The 12,101-nt window shown below is 42.0% G+C and overlaps 1 protein-coding gene across 2 annotated transcripts in view; it reads right to left on the bottom strand.

Moving 5' to 3' along the window:
- The window catches only part of Frem1 (FRAS1 related extracellular matrix 1), a 150,454-nt gene that overhangs the window by 22,593 nt on the left and 115,760 nt on the right, over positions 1-12,101 (bottom strand). For both annotated transcript variants that reach the window (XM_052717548.1, XM_052717549.1), the window contains 2 exons: positions 4,176-4,305; positions 1,695-1,767 (listed from right to left, as the gene is read on the bottom strand). In XM_052717548.1, the coding sequence (XP_052573508.1) occupies positions 1,695-1,767; positions 4,176-4,305 (203 nt within the window). The remainder of the gene's footprint in view (positions 1-1,694; positions 1,768-4,175; positions 4,306-12,101) is intronic.

Here is a 12,101-nt window from a genome sequence, read left to right as displayed (position 1 = left end):
AGGTGGGGGGCAGTGGGAGAACAGGAGGGGGGGGAACAGGGGTTGGTATGTAAAAGGAAAGAAAAAAGTTTTAATAAAATATTATATAAAAAAAAACATGAGGATAAAAAAAACCATTAACCCTTTCAAGGTAGAGCTGAGGGCAAAAGCCTGAGGATAAACATCAAATTCAGAGCAACAATGTGGTCAGCCTAGAAAACCAACTCATCCACGTTAGAAAGCTAAATAACCTGAGAAGGAGGCTGACAACAGTATCTGAGCTGTTGCAGTCCAATTTCGGGTTCGTTGTTAGAAGCTGAATCATATCCCCCCAGAGCTTGTATCTTGAGGTCTTCCTAACTTAACTGCCAGGACCTCAGAACGGGACGCTACTTGTAAATGGGGTAGTGATGTGAATAGTGGGTTAGTGAGGTAATTGTGGAACAGGGTAGCTCCTTAACCTAAGCTCACTTGTGTCTTATGACAAGGGAGAATTTATCCCCAGGGAGAGCATCATGTGAAGATGAAGTCAAGGACCAGCAAACCACAAACAGCACAGAAGAAAGACAAGGGTAGACTTTCCCTCACAGATTCCCACGTTGGTCTCGGAATGAACAGCCTCTGAAACTGCAAGGCCATAGCTATGTTTGAAACTACCCACTTGGTGCCACTTTGCTATGGACAAACAACACCATCTTCATGTTGTGAACAGCACAAAGACATTCCTCTCCTAAGACTAAGATCACCAGTTTGGGGATGATGACGTTCAGCCATTTTAGTGTCAAGTGAGCTTGTTCTCGGTGGAGAGTCATCTCACAGTGCTGAACATCTCTGCAGCAAAGTACAAAGTCACAAGCCCTGCTCCTTGTCTAGCACATTCCCAGTTGTTCTTAGATGAGTGATCCAGGTCCATTATAGACCACGGGGATGAGGGAGAGCCATGAACGAGGCAGAGTTAAACCCATCCACAGGGGAGAGCCTGGAAGGGCAGTGTTCAGCCTCCTAGCTTTGAGGTAGATTTCCCCAGGGAAGCGGAACTTTTGTATTAGTGTCTCAGCCTTCCTCTTCCTCTTCCTCCTGCTTCTGCCCACTAGAATGCTGCCTCCCCTAGGAAATCTTCCAGCATTTTCTTTATCCAGAACCATGGCTTACACTTTGGGTTCCAAAGTACTGTTGGTAAATATTTTTATGTCTGTGTGTTGCATAAAATAGAACATCTTCAGGAGAAGAAACCACACTTTCATATTTTACATTTTGTACCTAGAAAATTTTCCACAGATTTAAATCAAAGTAAGTACTATTCAATTAAATAATAATTTGCCCTGAAATCACCTTGGATCAACTTATTTCAAAAGAGGTCGTTTAGATCATTAGGAATCTATATAATCATAACATTTGAATTTTTTTACTGAAATATGTGGTTATTAAACTACCATTATATTATAATAATATTTAAATTACCTTATTTTTCTGAATTGTTTTGGATACTTCCTTTGACTTTTTATATCTATTATTTGCTATGATCTTTTTTCTGTTTAAATAAATATTCACTTGTAATAAGAAAACATATAGGGGCAGAAGTTCAGGCCAAACTCGTCTGTTGGGAATAGGGTGGTACAGCTCCCTGATGATCCTCTGCTCAGCTGAAATTGCATAACATCCTGCCTTCCCAGTCTCTGGAGACTGCTTATAGAACATGTAAACACAAAACGTACCTGGGTCAAACTGGATCAGTTTGGATGGCGTGACTGTAAAATCTTTCCCAACTACAGCTGACACTTGGTTGACCTTAATGGAAAAAAAAAATGTCATTTAAAAAATAAATGCAAATATTCTACACTAGAGAAACATTTACTCTTCTGCCATACCAGACTAAATTCATGGTCTCAAGTCTGTTTTTAATGTTAGGTAAGATTTTAAAAATTATATTAAACCATTTTGGGTCCAAGCTTTGTGGGTTTTTTTTTTTTTTAAGTTAACTGGTTGCTTCTCCTTTTAAAAGTATCCAGTTATTGGAAAAAGTAGACTGAAGTTTAAAACCTTATTGTTCTCTTTGTTATGAGTGCCGTTTTATTCCATTACCTCTCTGGGTTTTAAAATGGAGAAGGACCGGGGTTGAGGGGGGAGGGGGAGGGGAAGCCCTGAGAGCCTGTGGGGCACTGTTAGCTAGCTTTGAGGACTCCTGCAAGCTCCATGGCACCGAGAGCCCTCAGGCCAGATTAACCAAACAAGTCCTGAGCATTGTTTTCCTGCTGGGATGAAACCATCACTCTGTGCCAACATGAACGAGGGCTTTGTGGGACTGACAGACCCGGTAAGCAACCGTGTGAAGGCACTCCAGACCCAGGACCCACAGCCTTAGAGGCCTTGTCAGGAAAGCTGTACAAATGGAAAACTTCCCTGGTCTAAAGCAACTCCTGATGGCTCCACTGGGTCCCTGATCCAGGACTAAAAATCTAAAGAGGCAAATGTAGGTTTCTGAAGTCATGGTCTTAGACCGGCAAGGGAAGCTTACATGTCTGTTAAAAAATATCTGTGGTGAGTTGGGACAAGGCCATCGAATGAGACCTTGGGTGAACATCATAGGCAGTCGTTAATTTTGTACATTTTTAAGATATTGCAGATGGTCGAGGCGGTGGAAGGAATGGAGTACACAATTTGAAGCTCTAAAATGCCTGTTCCTGTGGTCTCAGACAATGGCTCTATTTCCAACCAAGATGCTAATAGGTTAATTGTCTGTCTAGAAACATCTTGCTGAAGAAGGGATTACCTCGTAGGCTTCCATTTGCTCTTTGTCTGCAATGCCAAGGCTCCCCCTGAACCAGCTTTTGCTGGGAAAAGGCAGCCCATTGTACACCTGCATCCACCATATGCTGGAAGTTACATTTGTCGGCATGGTTCTCACACATGCAATTACCTAGTGTTTACCACCACTGAGTTTACAGAATCCTAGGTCGGAAAAGCATGTCTGAGGCAAGGCATTTGGAAAGACAGGTTGGGTGAAGGGGGACAGTTCAAAAAGGGCAAACAGCACAGGACAAAGTATGTCTTCTCTCTCTTTTCAGTCAAGGAGCCCATAAGAGCTTATGTAAAATGGCAGGTTATACTCTCTATGGAGCCGTCCCCAAAGCCTCAGAGTCTGTACTAAGTGAAGACCTGCACACTTAAGTATCAGGTTCATACAACTTATGTAGACTAAGGTCCCAGGTAGGCTCTTTTTACATGTTGGGGTGAGTGGTCACACAGATCTGAATGCTTCGCTCAAGTATGCAACACTCTGTGAAGGACTAGAGGACTGCTAAAAAGCTACACCAGGCTAACTCTCTTCTTCCCCATAGCTCTTCCCTGGAGTTACAGGAAATGCCAACTCTTGAACTTTGATGATAAACCCCCAGCAGGTCCAGGAGACCGAGACCTATATCCACTAGAAAGGTAAACAGTGAGTCTGGATGTGGCCAGGTTTAGGTCCACAGGGTTTTAACTCTTTGTGACTGCAGCCAACAGAGATGCCATCTGTCCCAGGGGCTCCTCTCAACAGAATGAGGCGGAGTCTCTCTTGTTCTCCATGGAAGCACAGGAATTAGCACTGCCAACCTTTCTGAAAAGCTGTTCTCAAACTCCTTCAGCTCTACAAGCCACAGGTTGAGCTCCAACCTATGGAAAGGATGACAAATCTGGCCAGAAATGACAAAGTGGAGACTCCTTACACTGGGCGTGACTGTCCCAAAGTGTCCTACTTTTGCATGGCATGGATACAGCTCAAGACAGTTCGTGTCTCCTGTTTCACCTCATCCGTGGAGGAACGGACAGTGATCCTATTCCATTCACAGGGGACAGCTGGTGACTGATGCTTGCTTTGGTCAATTCATAGGAAAGAAAGGTCTACACCTTTCACAGTGGAGTTTAATACAGATCCACTAAACTGGATACAGCTCTCTGTGAAATCAAACTTGGAAAGCTAAAGAGTGTGTAGAAATAGACAGATTTCAAAACCAAAAGCAGATCTTAAAAACTGTCTAGGAATCCACTGAAGGGCTGGGGACAAAGACGCTATGTTCTTGGACTCTCTGGCATGTAGTGATACCCCTCGGTTTGAAGTTCCCTTGGCCAGGCTGAGTTTTTCTAAGAAAATCATCAGAGGCACTAACCAACAACATCAAGTTCTATCTTGACAATTTGCATTTTAGAATTGTTACCTCTATGCCCACAAAGGCTGAGTCCATGGAATATCCCCTTCTGGTAACTTCCAAGGGCAATAAGCCCACATTCTCACAGACCTCATATTCAGTCTGGAACCATTCAATATAAGACCACTTCAGCTCCAAGCTGTGCATGAAAAAACAGGAAAAAGGTGATCATAAGGGACCTATAAGCCTGTCCCTCAGTTTGGTCAGCTAGAGGGAGCCTGAGCACCGAGTTCCATCAAGGCAGCAAAGGAGTTTGGTTAATTCATGTCAATGACAGAAATCGCTCACACTTATTTGGAGTGTTTGTTCATGACTAACTTTTGCATTATCCTATTTGATCCTTATAATGAACTTGTGAGGGAACAGAGAAAGTGCTAGGAATTCTATTTTATCAATGAAATAAGTAAGATTAAAAGATTTCCAAAAGTCCAAGGTTGTTAGTGAGTAGGTAGAGGCTCAAATTTGAGTGTGAAGGCAAAGGAACCAGCAGGCATGCAGTTCAAGAGTCCATTCAGTTTAGGAAGATCTCTGAACTTGGGTTTATTTTAATGAAAAGTTAGCCTCAGGATGTGCTTAGGACTTAAAGTGTCTACATGCTTTGTTCCTAATGCTTACTCCTCCTTCTGTGTGTGCGAAAAAGATACGATGGTGTGCGGCTTGGGGACAACCCCAGGCAACCCTCAGTGTCCATCACAGAGTGGGTCAAGGACCCATGGCTGACGCTGACATGTGTAGACATGCAAGTCACACACAGCCTGCACATATCCCTCTTTGTACCTTACTTCATCTCTAGATGACTTACAATACAGTGGAAGCACAGTGAAAATAGCTGATTTGCTATATTGTCTAGAGATTAATCACAAGAAAAGGGGTTTATGTGTGTTCAGTATGACATAATTCTTTAATAAATAATTTTGAATTATGATTGGTTATATCTGCAAAACCCCTGGGACACAGGGGCCAACAATATACAGCTGAGTGTGATTCATAAATACTTCTGATATATCACAAATAAATCTGACACCAATAGAAATTGTCATACTTAATGGTTGTCATCTACAGAACATAAAAAGAAAAAAAAGGACTAAAATCAGGAAGTTTCAACAACTAGTTTATCCCCCTTGCAGGGGTCACAGGTCACTATCACATCATACAAAGTTCACCAACAAAATAAATGCAGTGGCACTGGTTCTTACTTAAGAATGACAGACTAGAGGTGGAGTGACCTGCAGCCGAGACTTACTACAGGGTCTCATAATAAGACACAAATGTTGTACACATAATGTGTTTATTCAATAGTTATGAAACATTGTTGTTACTACATCCTGGATTTCATTAAAAGGACTTGAAAAAAGCAACATTATATTTAAAAAAATTGGTTCACTCGCTGGTATTTAATGCAACAGACTGGTATTTAATGCAACAGACTTTAAGTCTAGCATGAAATGAAAAAAACCCTAGGCTTAAAGAGTAATAAAATAATAGTCAACAAGAACAATTCAAATGTCAGTAGAAATGACAAGTTACAAAGAATTCCTAAAGGACCCAGATAAACAAGGAAGCAAAAAAGTGATTCAGGGAGAAGGTAGAGGAATACATGGGAAACTGATCCCTGTGGGTGGACTTGAGTCAAGTGAGTTCCAAAGCTGAGTTCTGCAGATCCACCCATTGCTGATGCTAAGCATTGTAAGCAGGAGTCAATGCCACTGTGCAGACCCCTGACCTCAAAGCCCAACACTAAGTGCAATTTGATTGCTGGTTTAGATCAAGAAGGGAACAACTGAGCGGACTGTTCACTCCAGAGCACAGAGGGTCTCGGTGTATGGGTGTGTGTGTGTGTTTTCTGGATGCACCGTCTGAATTAACTCGATGCCTGTAGGTTAAGGGTGTCACCAAACAATGTTCTATTTCTATTTTTCTTAAAGCTATTCACCATAAATAATAAATAATCTATTGAAAAGTCATGAAACTTAATTCAGGCTATAGATTTTTCCAGAAAAAAAAATTTTTTTTAAAGGAAAGCCTCCTATACCCTGAGGGTATGTGCAATATGTTCTGAATGTGATTTTTTTGTTAGTTTGTTCTTTTACAGTAATGTATTTGCAAAGCTCTTTCTAGTCTTAAACTCTATGTAAATACATGAAAAAAAAAAAAGAAAGAAAAGATGTGGCCAACCACTGTGGACTTTCCCTACAAGAACCCACATGACTATAGGTTTGGTATTAGGTAGATACTCAGATGTAGGAGCCTATAAGAACAATCCAGAAGTTCTGTGTATGCAAGCATCATGCAGATAAGGTTGGACTGATGTTTTCTAATGGACCCTCTTCTGACCATTGAGTGGAGTGTTTCTACAGGCAGAAATGAAGGTTAGTAATGTACCATGTGAGAAACACATCTGATGAACTTCTCAAGCCAGATGGGCAGGAGCCCCGAGGTCAGGCCTTCTCCACCTCACACTGTGGATGCTAGAGTCAGGTCTTTTTCTTTCTTTTTAACTAAAACTTTATCTTTACTAGTTTTTCCTTTTCTTTTACAAGAGAATAGTCATTATATTATTATACTACATGTCAATATGTCAACTCTAAAATTAAAAACTTCAAGTGTCAAATATACAAGTAATGGCATTTTATCCAATAATTCATAATTTTTTTAACAGTTTCTGCTATTTTGGAACAAACGTTAAAATTTCCACGATTTGAGTGTCGTTAAATAAGAATTGAAACACTTGGCATCTCAAAAAATGGCAGAACTTGCAATTAACCCTGTGACCTCAGTGATCTGTCTCCCCTTCGTTATTTTATTCTTTAAAAATAGATTTTGCTACTATGGCCTATTTTCAAGAGTTGTTCTTGCTTGAAAAAAATAACGGAGTTGTGAAAAGCCTCTGTGCACAATTTTGTTAAACGGTATAGTCTAGGAAAGCAGAACGTCTAGTCAACTTAGAATACACATCTATTTCTGTCGTAAAAGGTAACTTTAAATCTACATTAAAAGGAGTGGAATTCAAACCAGTTTTACAAGGACTCTGCTTTTATAAGGTCTTTTTCTTTGTTTTCTGTTCTGTGAGGTTTTTTGTTTGTTTGTTTGTTTTTCAAGACAAGGTATCCAGGATTTCTCTGTATAACAGCCCTTGAACTCTCTCTGTAGACCAGGCTGGCCCTGAACTCACACAGATCCTCCTGCCTCTGCCTCCTGGGTCCTGAGATAAAAGGCGTGCGCCACCACACCCAGTGAGTCAGGTCTAGCAGCACCTTTGATCTTTCCACAGCGGATAGTGTTTCGTACTTTACCATGTTTTTACCATGCTCACAGCCATCAAAACTATTTCCAGACTTTGCAGATGTCCCCTGGGAGGAAAGACACCTTCAGCCGAGAGCTACCACTCTGCAGACACTCAGCACAGCCGAGGAGCTGACTCTAAATGAAAGCTAAATGTTGGTCTCCAACAACCACTTTTGGAAACAGAAGACAGTGAAACTGCATCACACGCCTTGAGGCTGCTGGTCCCTCTGCTACTCGGTGACTCAAAGCAGTCAGACACAAGAAAAAGTATCTGGACACCTCATTTAACATCCCAGATGCTTTGCCAAAGTCTAATTTTCTTCAATTGCCTTTATCTTGACTTATGTTTTCATGCATAACACACTGTCTACTTTATTTGATACTAAGCACGCTCCCTGGGAACAGCCTTTGCTTCCTTATCTACGACAACTCACTTGCAGAGTGTGGAGGACACAAAGTGTCACAGAGTCCTCGACAATTATCTGTTCATTGTACTGTTTCCTGAGCTGAGAGACCGCCAGAAATGTCCTTTCCCAGCATCCTCAGCATCTTTCATACACCTTGAAAACAATTCTGGGCCAGAACATTCTCACGTGTTCTTTATAACCCCGACTTACTCTGTACTCTTTGACCATTATTCTGACCCTGTTAGAGAGAAGATGGCACCAAGATCATGGTTCCTTAAACGGGCACGTGTGGTATTCTCCGAGGCGTATTGTAGTTCCCAACACTGGGTGGATCTGGAGACAGTGCTGACTGTCACAAGTGGCAGAAGGGTGGCCCAGGCATTTGGTGGGTAGAACCCAGGGATGCTGCTTAGCAGCTGTGCACAGGACACTGGCCTATGATGAAGAATTATATTTCCCTACACATCAACAGTGCCAACGCTGAGAGAGCCTGTTTTACAATTTTTTAAAAAAAGGGTGCTTTTTGGTATTTTATTTTGTATCTGTTTGGTTCATGTATGTGAAGGAACAGCAAAGTGAAAGCTACGGGGTTAGAACATTAGTTTGGGATCTGGGACATCAATCTAGGTTAATAAGAATGCTTCAGCCTCTCCTTGCCTGGGTTTGCTCACTTCTCAAAGCACACTAAAGACAAGTCATACTTCAAAGGACTTAAATGAACATCCAGGAGTGCTCATTAAGTATGGCGAGCTTCTCCGTAAAAAGGTTTCATAGGAGCTAAAATTATGATTAAGTCATTATTCCTATAACTAGATCTTCACTTATAATCAGGTAGCATATGACTTCAGAAAATTATGCTAAAAAGTATTTTTTTCTAAGCATTCTATCTAAGGTTTATCAATTCAGAGATGATGCTATTAAGCCTGATAACCTTGTACTCTGAACACCTGTGTTTCCCAGTTTCATTTTCTCTTGTTAGTGGGGAGTGGTTAGCCGAGAGGCAGCGGAGCGAGAGTGGAGAAAACAGCCCTTCGGAGTCACACCTTGCAACCACTCATTAGTGTGGGAATGCGGTCAGTTCCTCTGTCTCTCTAGGCTTCGGTTTTCATTATCTTAAAATGAGAAGAATTACAGTCACGTCAAATCATTAAAATGAAAACTAGTTAATGTGCACAAAGCACCTGTACACAGTGGGTGCTTAATAAGTGCCATTTTCTCTCCCTTCCTCTGTGCTTTCCTTAGCTCTAGACTGGGGGTAAACATGTTAACTCAGGGCTGTAGACACCGTGCAGGCATTAGTGAGCAAACGAGCTTCAACCTCTCCCCCTCCGAGGTGTTTCATAAAAGCCGTTTAAATGTTTTAAACTTTGCCTGATAGAAATTCCTTTCCTTTTACATTTCTTTTGACTTTTCTCTTTTGAGGCCAAGACTCAAACAGAACAGCTGGGTGCAGTTGCCAAAGAGGACAAGACCCAGTGTTAGGAGGAACCACTGAATGAGACGGTCCACAGGGACCAACGTTTCTTTTGAAGTTAATGCTTTTTCTTTTCCTTTTGCTTTTTTTTGGTGGGGGGGGCAGGGAGGGCACACATAATAAAGAGGTCCACATGGAACTTGTACTAAGAAAATTACATTGGGGTAAGTTGGCTTCATTTTCCAGTCTACAAAGATGTTTTCAATGAGCACCGTGGGCCCTGTGTACCTTGCTTAGGTTCTGTAGTTCATCTGGACAGCCAACTTGAGCCAGAGAACAGAGTAAGTTTGTGAGTGACTCATGCCAAGGCCAGAGTCAATAAGAGATGAGCTTTCTGAGACCCAGAGGTCAGGGTTCACGTTCAGCTGCCACTCTTGCTCTGGCTTGGAGAGAATTACTTCCATGTTTGAGTCTAATTTCCTTATTATCTTTGGAGGATTGTGTTTTAAGCACCTAAAACATTGCCTAGACTTTAGGCACTTAGCCAAATCTAAATCTTGAGACAAACATCCATGGATGTTAAGCTTCTATTTATGACACTGTCTTCCATGTGTTCCATGACAAATTGTCGCCTGCACGAACATGGATGGGGGAGGGGAGCGAGGATGGCGGCTCTGCAGCCCGTTAAGGTGAGATATGCTGCACAATGAGCCCTCTCTCATAGACTCTAAATAACATGATCAGCTCGATGACTTTTGACGTGATATTATTAAACACACTCACCAACTAGCCAGTTGCTGGTAACTTGATTAATCTCACCCAGACCAAATGTTCCTATGTTTGATGAACTAGAACATCTATTGATCCTTCAGGACTAGTAATGCATAGAAAGTACAATAGCAAAACACAGAAAAGCTTATTGGGAATAAGTATATGGACTGTTGGCTTTGTGAACCACCCTAAAATCAATATCCAATTAGAGATAGGCTTTAACCCACCAAATATTTCAGGATATTTGTGTTGTGAACAATCACTAAATGATGAGGCCAAAATGCAGACCTGTTCCACTCATGTCCAAAGGAAAACTATACTACAATCCCCAGGGCATTAGATATGGAGGCCACACTAATGTTGGCAGTTATTCACATTTTCACAAAAACCCAGGTAAACCTTAAGGTCTTGGATGGGTAAATATTCCTTCTTCCTTGCAGCTTAGATGGGCAATGCCTACCAGGAAAGAAGAGCTTACCCAGCATTAAGGAAGGGCAAGGGGGATGGAGCAGGGTGGTGGGCCACCTGGGCTAGTGAACCACCTGGGCTAGTGAGGACTGAACCCCAGATCCCATACTAAGTCTCTTCCAGCTCTGCACCTGTTCCCTTGCCTGCAAATTCTAGATTATGATGGGACCCAACTATACATGGTTTCGCTGATTAACTGAATAACATCAGCTAGAGCCCAAAGTAATGAAATTCCAAATGCCTGTGATTCATATTGTTAAGCAGGCTCTTGCTGGTTGCTTTGTGAAGACACATCACTGTTTAGAATTATTTTTTTCTTTTTTAAAAAGTCTGGATGTGTGTGTACTTATGTGTGTGTGTGTGTCTGTGTGCGCGCGCTTGTATGTGTGTGTATACAGACACAAGAATGCTACTGCCCTTGTGTAGAGGTCAGAAGACAACTCTTAAGAGTTGGATCCAAGGAATAAACGCAGGGGATCAGGACTAAACAACAACCTCTAAGTTGGGTTGCCTCTCTTGGTTTATAATCAGAAGATGTGTGCTTAGTTTGTGGGGGGACCACATCTACTTGGGCGTAAATATCCCACTCAAATGCTGAGATAAATGCTGAGCAATTTCTACATCCCCGCCCACTCAAAAGAAAATAACATAAAGCCTGTTGGAACCAAATCTGAGTTATTTTTGTATTAGCTGTCTGCAGGCATTTTTTTTTCTTCACGGGTTCTAGCCATTTAGAGGCGATAGGAACATCTCCAGCATGAGCCTGTGAGAAGTGATCTCTGTGGAAGCAGGCATGCCAATCTAAAACAGCCTCCACAGAAGTGATAACTCCACTATCTGCGTAATGTAGACTCTGCTGTGGCTTTCTTAAGTAACTGTCATGGTTACCTAGAAACATAAAGCATTTTCACCAAGCGATGTCCTTGCCAACAATAAGGCAGCAAAAGGGTATGTGTGCAAGAAAACCTAGTGTCATTGCTGGGGGCACATGTTGTCACCCACACCAGGCTGGCATGTGGAGGACCAAAGGTTTGTACAAGCACAGGGACAAGTCTGATCAATACTATGCGTTTCAGTTGGACAACTTTTAAAAAAGACTACAAAGCTGAGTGAAGTCAATTCGTTAATATTTTTAGAGCGTAAGTTTTAATTTTTTTTCTTGAAAATAAAGATATTTGTTTGAAAAAGCAAGCCATTGCTAGCCAATCTTTAGACTGTAACCCCGGCCCCCCCCACCCCCACCCCCATCCCCAGACCCCAGGAATTGGTTCCCTTAGGCAGAGGCAGTTTAATGGGTGGGGAACATTTGTTTTAGTTTATAATCTCGGGGTTTTAAGTGCAGGTGCCTAGTCTTCCGTGCTCCTAACTCCCGGTGCTGTGAGCCTGGCATGTTTGTTGGGTTAGTTTATAGACACGGGTGAAGGAGTGCACTTGAACAGGCAATGGAGGCAGGGTCAGAACAGGTTTCAGCTACAGGATGCCAGTTTTTGCTAACAACGACTATAGTACCCTCTGCTGGCGAATGGTGGAACTACACCACAGGTTGGGGGAAGAAAAACCGTGGCACTGAGAGCATTTCCTCATCACCTT

The sequence above is a fragment of the Peromyscus californicus genome, unplaced genomic scaffold (genome assembly GCF_007827085.1).
Source record: "Peromyscus californicus insignis strain IS unplaced genomic scaffold, ASM782708v3 Scaffold_5__1_contigs__length_169319896, whole genome shotgun sequence".
Classification (NCBI taxonomy): Eukaryota; Metazoa; Chordata; class Mammalia; order Rodentia; family Cricetidae; genus Peromyscus; species Peromyscus californicus.
Note: the sequence above shows the minus strand (reverse complement) of the source record. Positions and strands in the feature narration are given on the sequence as shown.